Raw genomic sequence first — 13,185 nt, 5'->3', positions numbered from 1 at the left:
GTGAGGTAGGTTATTGATCTAGAAAAAGAAAAAATAAGTTTCAAATCAATATGCCTTTTAGTAATAGCTGTATGTACTTGCAAGCAAAACTTAAACCAGGATTTTCTAAGTCCAAAAGGGGGCATAATTTGCTCAAAATACATGTCAGAGTTATGGGACTTGACCCAATGAGGTAGGTAATTGATCTAGAAAAAGAAAAAATAAGTTTCAAATCAATATGCCTTTTAGTAATAGCTGTATGTACTTGCACGCAAAACTTTAACCAGAATTTTCTAAGTCCAAAAGGGTGCATAATTTGGCCAAAATACATGTCAGAGTTATGGGACTTGACCCAGTGAGGTAGGTTATTGATCTAGAAAAAGAAAAAATAAGTTTCAAATTTATAAGCCTTTTAGTAATAGCTGTATGTACTTGCACGCAAAACTTTAACCAAAATTTTCTAAGTACAAAAGGGGGCATAATTTGGCCAAAATGAAGGTCAGAGTTATGGGACTTGGTGCTATCAACTAGTTTTATAACCCCGAAGACACATGTGAAGTTTCAATTCAATATCAGCATTAGTTTTGGAGATAGTAACTTGCATGTAAAACTTTAACCAGAATTTTCTAAGTCCAAAAGGGGGCATAATTTGCTCAAAATACATGTTAGAGTTATGGAACTTGACCCAGTGAGGTTGGTAATTGACCTAGAAAAAGAATAAATAAGTTTCAAAGCTATATGCCTTTAAATGATAGCTGTATGTACTTGCATGCAAAAACTTAACCAAGGTGTGACGCCGACGCCGACACCAGGGTGAGTAGAATAGCTAGACTATTCTTCGAATAGTCGAGCTAAAAATATCGTCAATGTAACGCCACCAGACTGAAGGTTTGTATCTTTGTGTGTTCAGATATTTCAATTCTAGACTCGCCATGAAAAGTATGGCATAGCTTGGAGCACATTTTGTTCCCATCGTCGTACCAGATATCTGTTCATAGAATTTTTTGCCGAACTTAAAACAGGTTCTGCATAAAACAAAGATCATAAGACGTAATAGTATCCATGTTTTTGGTTCATGGACCAGGCGTTTGTCTAACGCTTCTTTTAGTGCTTTAATGCCATGTTAGAAATGTTAGAACACTTACTTAAATTGTATATGCCAACTGAGTGGTACACTACATTTCGTTTCACTCGTATTATAGTTAAATATTACATTGGAATGATGGTTTGATTACATTGTTACACATACAATCACTTAGAATGTATCAATATATTTTCTACTGACAGGGCTACAGATAAGTTTTTATTACATACTTGTTTCTATTTCGTTAAGTTACAATGGTACTGGAAACATCAACATTTTTCCATACACCTTAATTTCATATTGGGTGTGTGAGGTCATTCGATGTGTGTCATTGCATTTATTCTTTTATTTAGTTCAGTATTGTCAGTCTTATTCAGGCTATTGAACTAATTCATAATATTTACGTTACATTTTATACATGTAGATAAGTATGTAATAAAAAGGTCATTGTCTTTGCATCTGGAAATATGCACTTGTTCTTTAGCGGAATAATATCGCGCTCCTAAGGTCGCGCAATATTTCCACTTCAGAACTTGTGCATACAAAGCTAATAACCTATTATTATTCATACTCAGAACTGTCAGCCTTTCAGCAGCTTTCTGTACAAAAAAAGACCTGTTGTACGAATTTTAAGTCGAAAATTGGCCATCACAACCCCAAAATGGGTGAACTGTAACAGAAATTGAACTTAACCTGTTTTTATAATCAAATACATGTGTACCAAAAACAAATTATATCCATAGATCTTTTCAAAAGTTATTGAATGGTAATCAACATTTTACAAAATTCTAAGGTGAAATTGGGCCTATTAACACATTGGCAATATTGGTGGATTGACACTGAAACCAATTAAAATCATGTATCTGTGTACCAAAAACAAAAGCAATTCATACATCCAAAGTAGAAACAGGACCAAAGCTCTAAAAATATGTGGGCTGTTCCCAAAATAATCTTCAACCAGAATCTTACCATTAAATACCCGTTGCTAAAAACTAACTCAATCCACTCATCATTTCAAAGGTCATACAGGTGCATAGTTGGATGCACCAACAAGGTGATTTGAGTATTCTATTTGAACTTTATCTTCAACAATATACATCCTGTCATAAGTGAGGATAACTGATTACCATAATTCCATCTTCCACGTTCTGTCTCTTGGGAAGACAAATGGTAACTATAATTCTGTCTTCCACATGGTCATCCTGTCACTTGGAAGGATAAGTGATACATTAATTCTGTCTTCCCCATCCTGTCACCTGGAAGGCTAACTGATACATTAATTCTGTCTTCCCCATCCTGTCACTTGGAAGGCTAACTGGTACATTAATTCTGTCTTCCCCATCCTGTCACTTGGAAGGCTAACTGGTACATTAATTCTGTCTTCTCCATCCTGTCACTTGAAAGGATAACTGGTACATTAATTCTGTCTTCCCCATCCTGTCACTTGGAAGGCTAACTGGTACATTAATTCTGTCTTCCACATCCTGTCACTTGGAAGGCTAACTGGTACATTAATTCTGTCTTCTCCATCCTGTCACTTGGAAGGCTAACTGGTACATTAATTCTGCCTTCCCCATCCTGTCACTTGGAAGGCTAACTGGTACATTAATTCTGTCTTCCCCATCCTTCACTTGGAAGGCTAACTGGTACATTAATTCTGTCTTCCCCATCCTGTCACTTGGAAGGCTAACTGGTACATTAATTCTGTCTTCCCCATCCTGTCACTTGGAAGGCTAACTGGTACATTAATTCTGTCTTCCACATCCTGTCACTTGGAAGGCTAACTGGTACATTAATTCTGTCTTCCCCATCCTGTCACTTGGAAGGCTAACTGGTACATTAATTCTGTCTTCCCCATCCTGTCACTTGGAAGGATAACTGGTACATTAATTCTGTCTTCCCCATCCTGTCACTTGGAAGGATAACTGGTACATTAATTCTGTCTTCCCCATCCTGTCACTTGGAAGGATAACTGGTACATTAATTCTGTCTTCCACATCCTGTCACTTGGAAGGCTAACCAATACCTTACTGTAAAAGCACGTATTTTCACTGGGTCAAAATTTTGCGATTTAAAAATTTTCGCGAGGTTTAATATTCGCGAAATTGTTAAGATGGTGTATTACTTGAATAAGCATTATACTAATGTTGAATATTTATGCGTGGATTAATTTTTCGCAAGATGTAGGGCCTCACGAATATAGCGAAAATTAAACCCTCGCAAAAATTTCTGCTTTTACAGTAATTCTGTCCATCACATCCTATCACTTGGGAAAACAACTGATAACTACAATTCTGTCTTCCCCATCCTGTCACTAGGAAGGATAACTGATACCTTAATTCAGTCTACCACATCCTGTCACTTGGGAAAACAACGGATTACCTCAACTCTTATAAAAAACTTATTACTGTACCTTAATTCTGTCTTCCACATCCTGCCACTTGCTAGAGAAACTGACTACCGTACCTTAATTCTGTCTATCACATCCTGTCACTATCAAAGACAACTGATTACCTTAATTCTGTCTTCCATATCTTGCTGGTCTTTTGCTTCTTCTTTGATATTGGCTAAATCACCATCAATTTTGTTAGCAGTTTTATCCTCTTTGTCACCTGCCTCAGTCTGTTTCTCCAGCTGTGACTCCTTCTTCAGTAACTTGGCAACTTTCTTACTATGGGTGGATTTCTTCACTTGAAAAGTAGTGTCACCTAAAAAATGCATTTTATTATTGAATTCTAGGAACAGAAACATTTCATTAAATGCAAATTTGTTAACCCTATGTTTTTCCACCTTATTAGGAAAGTGTGATTTCCAAAACACTTTTACAAGACTACATTAACAACAGATTTTTATGTATTTGTTGGCACCTTCAAACAAGAGGGCCATGATGGCCCTATATCGCTAAACTGGTTAAATGGTTGCTATGAAGATTTGCATTTAAGCTTGACCCCGGGGTCATGATTTGAATAAACTTGGTAGAGATCCGCTAGGCAATGCTACACACCAAATATCTAAGCTCTAGGCCTTCTAGTTTATTTCTAGACATTTTTTGGAAGATTTTCCTATGTATAATCAAGTAACCCCTGGGGTGGGGCCAATTTGAAGCTGGGGGTCATGATTTGAATAAATTTTGTAGAGGTCCTCTAGGCAATGCAACATGTCAAATATCTAAGCTCTAGGCCTTCTAGTTTATTTTTAGATTTTTTTTGAAGATTTTCCGATGTACAATTAAGTTACCGCTGGGGCGGGGTCAATTTTACCCTGGGGGTCATGATTTGAACAAAGTTTGTAGAAGTCTACTAGGCAATGTTACATATCAAATATCTAAGATCTAGGCCTTCTGGTTTTGTAAAAGAAGATTTTCAAAGTTTTCCCTATATAAACCATGTGACCCCAGGGGCAGGGCCATATTTGACCCTAGGGGATAATTTGAACAATTCTGGTAGAGGACCACTAGATGATGCTACACACCAGATATCAAAGCCCTAGGCCCTGTGGTTTTGGACAAAAAGATTTTTAAAGTTTTTCCTTTCGGTTGCCATGGCAACCAGAGTTTTGCATGGAATTCAATTCTTTGAACAATTTAGAAAGGGGGCCACCCAAGGATCATTCCTGTGAAGTTTGGTGTAATTCTGCCCAGTGGTTTTCAAGAAGAAGATTTTTTTAGAAATTGTTGACGGACGACGCACGACGGACATCAATCGGTCACAATAGCTCACCCTGTCACTTCAGGACAGGTGAGCTAAAAAGGGCCCTAATGGCTTTTTTTAATTATGATTGACTACTATTGTTTGCAAATACTTCATAAAAAATCTATATCCGTGATTTTCACGTGATAAAGATTGGTGCTACCGACGATTTCTATTTTAGCAGATTAATATAGTTTTCTGTGTGTCATTCGCCTTGGTCACATGAAAAATATTTACAGCGTAATTAAAATAGTTCAACGCGTAGACAAAAATCAATACATTTATAAAATTAATAAGTGTATCCGATCAAAACCACATTTTTGTATTTAAAAATTAATTAGAGTTCACATTTATTGCATATCCATAATAAATTACATCGATCTGTTTACTCTCATATCTTTCAATTCCTTGTAAGTACTGAACTAATTTTACGGTGCATGCATGGAGAAAGGTAGCGCTGAAACGGAACCATGTGGTCTTGGTCTTGGTCACGCGATAAATATTTACATTGTAAAGTAGTACAACGAGTAGAAGTTCTTTACAAGAACTTATAATCCCTGCCATAGTATTTACAAATCATTAGTGTTTAACTTTAACCTAAAATTCTAAGTAAAAAGGGGAAATAATTAATGAAAAATTGGTGCCAGAGTTATGCACCTTGCATCATATGGTGTGGGTGATGATGTTGAACAATTATTTTAAGTTTGAATCAAAGCCATTCAGTAATAACAGAGATAGAGTGAAAGTGCATCAAAACTTTAACCTGAAAATCTAAGTGAAAAGGGGGGATAATTCATGAAATATTGGTGCAAGAGTTATGACCCTTATGTCAGATGATGTGGATGATGATGAGGAATAAGTATTTTAAGTTTGAATCAAATCCATCAAGTAATTACAGAGATAAGTTGAAAAAAGTGTAAAAAAACTTTAACCAAGGTGAGGACGCGGAAAGACGCAGACGCCGGGTCGAGTAGGAAAGCTCTCCTTATACTTCGTATAGTCAAGCTAAAAAGTGATGCTTTATTTAGATTAGAAAGTGAATCGTATTGTACAGTAAGAAAATACAAGGGAAAATACTCCTTTCATTTTGTTCACTGAAGAAAACATGGCGGACATATTTCTGTAAACAAGAGGACCATGATGGTCCTGAATCGCTCACCTATCTCCACATGACCCAGTGTTCAACTGAGTATGACATCGTTATTTCTATTATTTGACATAGTGACCTAGTTTTTGAGCACATTTGACCTAGATATCATCAAGATAAAAAATTCTGACCAATTTTCATGAAGATCCATTGAAAAATATGGCCCTTAGAGAGGTCACAAGGTTTTTCTATTATTCAACCTAATGACCTAGTTTTTGAAGGCATGTGACCCACTTTTAAACTTGACCTAGATATCATCAAGGTGAACATTCTCACCAATTTTCATGAAGATCTCGTGAAAAATATGGCCTCTAGAGAGGTCACAAGGTTTTTCTATTTTTCAACCTACTGACCTAGTTTTTGACCGCACATGACCCAATTACGAACCTGACCTAGATATCATCAAGCTGAACATTCTCACCAATTTTCATGAAGATGCATTGAGAAATATGGCCTCTAGAGAGGTCACAAGGTTTTTCTATTTTTAGACCTACTGACCTAGTTTTTGACCCCACGTGACCCAGTTTCGAACTTGACCTAGATATCATCAAGATGAACATTCTGACCAATATTCATGAAGATCTCATGAAAAATATGGCCTCTAGAGAGGTCACAAGGTTTTTCTATTTTTACATCTACTGACCTAGTTTTTAACCCCACGTGACCCAGTTTCGAACTTGACCTAGATATCATCAAGGTGAATATTCTGACTAATTTTCATGAAGATCCATTGAGAAATATGGCCACTAGAGAGGTAACAAGGTTTTTCTATTTTTAGATCTACTGACTTAGTTTTTGACCCCACATGACCCAGTTTCCAACTTGACCTAGATATCATCAAGGTGAACATTCTGACCAATATTCATGAAGATCTCATGAAAAATATGGCCTCTAGAGAGGTCACAAGGTTTTTCTATTTTTAGATCTACTGACCTAGTTTTTAACCCCACTTGACCCAGTTTCGAACTTGACCTAGATATCATCAAGATGAACATTCTGACCAATTTTCATGAAGATGCATTGAGAAATATGGCCTCTAGAGAGGTCACAAGGTTTTTCTATTTTTAGACCTTATGACCTAGTTTTTGACCCTACGTGACCCAGTTTCGAACTTGACCTAGATATCATCAAGGTGAACATTCTGACCAATATTCATGAAGATCTCATGATAAATATGGCCTCTAGAGAGGTCACAAGGTTTTTCTATTTTTACATCTACTGACCTAGTTTTTAACCCCACGTGACCCAGTTTCGAACTTGACCTAGATATCTTCAAGGTAAACATTCTGACCAATTTTCATGAAGATCCATTGAAAAATATCGCCTCTAGAGAGGTCACAAGGTTTTCCTATTTTTAGACCTACTGACCTAGTTTTTGACCGCACATGACCCAGTTTCGAACCTGACCTAGATATCATCAAGGTGAACATTCTGACTAATTTTCATGAAGATCCATTGAGAAATATGGCCACTAGAGAGGTAACAAGGTTTTTCTATTTTTAGATCTACTGACCTAGTTTTTGACCCCACATGACCCAGTTTCGAACTTGACCTAGATATCATCAAGGTGAACATTCTGACCAATATTCATGAAGATCTCATGAAAAGTATGACCTCTAGAGAGGTCACAAGGTTTTTCTATTTTTAGATCTACTGACCTAGTTTTTAACCCCACGTGACCCAGTTTCGAACTTGACCTAGATATCATCAAGATGAACATTCTGACCAATTTTCATGAAGATGCATTGAGAAATATGGCCTCTAGAGAGGTCCAAGGTTTTTTCTATTTTAGACCTTATGACCTAGTTTTTGACCCTACGTGACCCAGTTTCGAACTTGACCTAGATATCATCAAGGTGAACATTCTGACCAATATCATGAAGATCTCATGAAAAATATGGCCTCTAGAGAGGTCACAAGGTTTTTCTATTTTTAGACCTACTGACCTAGTGTTTGATCCCACGTGACCCAGTTTCGAACTTGACCTAGATATCATCAAGGTGAACATTCTGACCAATTTTCATGAAGATCTTGTGAAATATATGGCCTCTAGAGAGGTCACAAGGTTTTTCTATTTTTAGACCTACTGACCTAGTTTTTGATGGCACGTGACCCAGTTTCGAACTTGACCTAGATATCATCAAGATGAACATTCTGACCAACTTTCATAAAGATCCCATGAAAAATGTGACCTCTAGAGTGGTCACAAGCAAAAGTTTACGGACGCACGCACGGACGGACGACGGACACCGCGCGATCACAAAAGCTCACCTTGTCACTTTGTGACAGGTGAGCTAAAAAGCCGTGCATGTATGATTTGTGGAACACAGTTTAACGACGTTTTCAGAGCTCCAGATAAGCTGCGTATTTGCGTATTTACGCAATTAAGATTGCAGAAAGCCCAATTGAATTCATACAGTGTGCATACTGAAACGCAATTAAAATTCCTAATACCCAATTCGTAAAAAATAGCTTGCGTACCGCATTTTCCTTATAACTAGAACGGGTACGCGACTTTAACGCTAGATTTGACTGACTGGTTATACGTTACTGCAGAACAGGTTGCAATTTATCGGAAAAATAACAGGACCATTCAGTCGGCTGATCGGTGTTATTTGGACGCTTTGTAAACAATTTTACGCTGATAAAATGTAGAGGTTGCAGGAAAAAACATTGTTGCAGCACAAACAAACAAATTAGTGGGATATTTTGCTGTTCAACAATGACAGTTATCTGTTTGTGACGATGTAGTGTCACCAATACTGGATGACATCTTTTGGGAGAATGCATATTGCGGTGACCACATCGTTCGGGATATTGTGGATGAACTGATCTCAGACTGCATTAAAAGTGAAAAAGAAAACAACAGTATGAAACATTCATTACAATTTTAAATACATTTTTGTATTAAACATTGAAGGGCGCCATTAAAATACTTAGTCAGTCCTGTTTAATGATATATACCATGTATACTGTAAGCAAAAAAATACTCAATTGTTAGTGCGAGATTGGTAAAATACCCAATTGGTTTAAGCAAATACCCAATTACTTCTGAAAAGGCTGGGTAATGATATTATTTTTACCCAATTCAAATTTCCAATACCCAATTCAGAAAAAAAGTGATGGGTAAATACCCAATTTCACCAAAAGCTTATCTGGAGCTCTGCGTTTTCTTAGAAAATTAACGCTCAGCTCATTTACATGCACATATCCTTGATTGATGTATATATTGTATAAATATGAGAGACTTAGTGGTACCAAATACTTGCACCAAAAATTTCTATACATTTTTCTTCTAGTACACTGTGGGGACATGCTTTCGAGTGTCATTGATACTTTATAATTTACTAGGAAATATATTTTTTCATTATTATTAGTTTCTCTTTGATCCCCATGCATTTCTCGTGTTGTAACGACAATCTCAGTTATACACAGGAATTTAACATTGTCAAAATACTTTAAATAGCGTAGACCTTAAAGGTAAAATGACTCCAAGGTGGATAGAGTCAGTGTATCTGGTTTCGCATACTTTTTACACACTTCTTGAAATAAACTGAAATATGTGGAAGCAATTTATTATTTTGCATTTTCAGGCAGACGAATAGATACATGGCTCTTTACTTATGCACTAGGTTATTCTTCATGTGATTACTGCTCACCACTGGTAGCTCTCCAATATAGCCAGAAAGTGACCCATTATTCGGACATATTTGTACCCAGTTTCGCACACCGGGACTAATAATGCTCTTAATTCTTTGTACAATATGGATACTGTATTGGTTGAATCGAAATTGCACAACACTGATACTTCTGTAGAAACTGTTTTTTTAGCTGTCATTATCATAATGATGTCGCTATAACATGCACAAACGAGGCACCCTCAGTGGTGTCTAGTTTTATGCTGTCTCGGTGATACTTTTACTACACTTTTATATATCCTTGTCTTTTATCAGAATGCCTGCTTGTCATTTAGACAACTATAGGAACATAATCGCAAGAGACCAATTCTTTGGTCCAATCTTAATGAAAATTGGTCAGAATATTTGTTTCCATGAAATCACTAGGTCAAACATGTTTTACACTGTTATGGAGTGTTTCTTAGGTGAGCGACCTAGGGCCATCTTGGCCCTCTTGTTTTGTTTATTCACTAAAATGTATTGTGCAATATCGTTGATCCTTTTATAAACTATTCACTGTGTTCAGTTTATCACTCCGAAACTATTCATTACCATCTTTACAGGGTCCGAAATAAAAGTGTATCCCATATACTCGACACCGCCTTCAGGGCGGCGTCGAACTAGGGGTAGGGTATAACATGTACAGAGGCATTTTCTTTCTGGTCTGGCGCCAGTGGTTTCACTACCCGATTCCCCTTTTCTCAATTATAACATAAACATGTTATCGTTACAAAAGCACCGGAGCGAGGTAGGGTAGGTGAGGAAGGTAGACACAGGTAATATTGGTTAAAAAGGTTTTAAAAAGTACGTAAATAACCATACGTTATGGTTCATCATAATATTTTAACACTGGGTGTGCAAGTATGTAGTACGTTTGTGTATATATTAATTTTATTATTATTGTTTTAAACGACGTAGGTGTTCCTTAGAAATAATTATGATTCATCATATTCTGAAATTTTTTAAAACTCGGCATGCATTCTTCCAAATGGTTGGTGATGATTATCAAGCTAAATCTCAAGCTTTGTACCAAACAATTTATTATTTTCCGGATGGGCTTCCAGAAAGAAAAGAGACACCAATATCCGCACCCCCCCTATGGAAGCATTTCAACCCCCAAATTACCCCCCTGGACAACCCCTTTAAAACCACCCCCTGGAGAAGCCTAAGTAGGAAAACCCCGCTGTGGCAAAGAAACGAAATACTTACAACCAGTGTACCCCCCTGGACAAAACCTATGGAAGGCAATTTTTCCAGAAAACACCCCCCCTGCCCCCCCGGACAAAACCATGTCAAAAGAACACCCTGGACAGACACACCTGGACAACATATGGAAGGGCATTTTTTTTTCTCGAAAAAAATGAGAAAAAAACACCCCCCCATGGACAAACGCCATCTCAAAAACACCCCCCTGGACTGGACAGCCACCCCTGGACAACCTATGGAAGGGACGTGTCATTTTTTTTTAAAAAACACCCCCCGGACAAGCCGTCTCAAACACCCCCTTGGCAGACACTCCCCTGGACAACCTATGGAAGGCATGTTAATTTTTTTCTGAAAAAGACCCCCCTGGACAAGCCGTCACAAAAAACACTCCCCTAGACACGACAAACCTATGGAAGGCAATTTTTTTCTGAAAAAAATACCCCCCCCCCTGTAAAAAGCTTTTGTCTCAAAAGACCCCCCCTTTGGGCAGACCCCCCTCTGACAACCTATGGAAGGCATTTTTTCCTGAAAAAAAACACCCCCCTGGACAAGTTGTCTTCAGAAAGAGACCACCCCACTAGACAGACACCCCCGGGACAACCACCCCTCCCTAATGAAGGCATTTTTTTGAAAAACACCCCCCCCCTCGGATCAAGCCAGCCGTTTCAAAACACACCACCCTGGACAGACACCCCCTGGACACCTATGGGAAGGCATTTGTTCTGAAAAAACACACCCCCCGGGACAAGCCGTTCTCAAAAAAACCCCCTGGACAGACACGCCCGGACAAATATGGAAGGCATTTTTTTCTGAAAAAAAAAAAACACCCCCCTGGCTGGACAAGCCGTTCTCAACAAAAACCCCCTTGGACAGACACACGCGCTCCTTGGACAAACCTATGGAAGCATGATTTGTTCTGAAAAACACCACCCGGGAGCAAGCCGTCTTCAAAACAAGCCCCTGGACAGACACGCCCACTGGACAAGTTCTAAAAGGCAGTATGGAAGCCCACTTTTATACTTGAACAACACTAAAAAAAAACACACCCCATGGGACAAGCTGTCTCCAGAAACCCCTCTGGACAGACACCACACCCTGGACAAACCTATGGAAGGCTTTTCTCTTGAAAATAACCCCTGGACAAGGCGCCGCTCTCGAAAGACCCCGCCGTCTGAAACGATAATGGGAAGGCATTTTTTCCTGAAAAAAAAAAACACCCCCGGACAACGTTATGTCTCAGGAGACCCCCCCCCCTAAGAGAGAGAGAGACAGCCCCCTGGCAACATATATGGAAGGCAAATTTTGTTTTTAGTTGTTTATGAGTGGGAAAAACAACACCCGATGGAAAAGCCATATCAACAATACCCCCCTGGAACAGGGACACCCCCTGGACAAGTTCTAATGGCCAACGTATGGATGGCATTTTCTCTGAAAAACACCCCCCCTGGACAAGCTTGTGCTCCAGAGAACCCCCCCTGGACAGACACCCCCTGGACAACATATGGAAGGACATCTGTTCTCTGAAAAATACCCCACCCCTGGAACAAGCCGTCTCAAAGAAAGACCCCAAGGGGACAAACTATGAAGGCATTTTGCCGGAAAAGCACCCCCTGGACAAGTTTGTCTTCAGAGGAACCCATTGGACACCGGGGGTCATCTGGACAGGTACCCCGCCGCCACCCCCCCCCCCAACAAACCTATTGGTTGACAGGCATTTTTATTTTTGGAAAACACCCCCTGTAACAAGCTGCTCAAAAGAACCCCCCACCCCCACCCCCCCCAACACACACCAAATTGGAAGGTGATTTTGATGCAAAACACGCCGCCCAGGACAAGCCGTCTCAAGACCCCACTCGGACGACCTGTGAAAGGAATTTTGTCCCAGAAAACACCACCCTGCGGACAACCCCCTGAAACAACATCCCCTGGGTAACTGTTTTAAAAGACCAGGGGCCCACGCCCCTTCGGGCTCAGCTCCCAGTATATAGATGTAAATTAATTATTCCCAAAATGGATAATCCCATAGAAAACAAGTGAATGAAGTCAAGTATTGCCATGCCATACAAAAGTCGCCTCCTATGGAAGGGCACCTATTTTCTTTACTGCAAGTAAAACATAACAAGATATCTGTTAATGATGTAAAAACAATATTTGTACGATATGACAATATGTTATAACAAAAGACACTTGGATTTAAAAATTTGCATAATAAAAAACCTACAGGTGTTTCATTATGGATTTTTTCTGGGCCAAGTATAAAAAAGGTCTAATGATACTAAGTATTTTATATTTAAAACAACAAAGGGAGGAAATTACTCCTTAAAAAAAAAAAGAAAAAAAAAAAATTCTATATATAAAAAAAAAAATTCTATTAATGTAGGGTCACAAGAACCATATTTACCA

General features: G+C 38.6%; 1 protein-coding gene across 1 annotated transcript in view; it reads right to left on the bottom strand.

The window, feature by feature from the left end:
- The window catches only part of LOC123552810 (PAX3- and PAX7-binding protein 1-like), a 102,488-nt gene that overhangs the window by 71,754 nt on the left and 17,549 nt on the right, over nt 1-13,185 (bottom strand). The window contains exon 2 of the mRNA XM_045342553.2: nt 3,578-3,771. Within this exon, the coding sequence (XP_045198488.1) occupies nt 3,578-3,771 (194 nt within the window). The remainder of the gene's footprint in view (nt 1-3,577; nt 3,772-13,185) is intronic.

Source organism: Mercenaria mercenaria, chromosome 4 (genome assembly GCF_021730395.1).
Source record: "Mercenaria mercenaria strain notata chromosome 4, MADL_Memer_1, whole genome shotgun sequence".
NCBI classification, from domain to species: domain Eukaryota; kingdom Metazoa; phylum Mollusca; class Bivalvia; order Venerida; family Veneridae; genus Mercenaria; species Mercenaria mercenaria.
The sequence above is the reverse complement of the archived record's forward strand: the minus strand, read 5'-3'. Positions and strand labels throughout refer to the sequence as shown.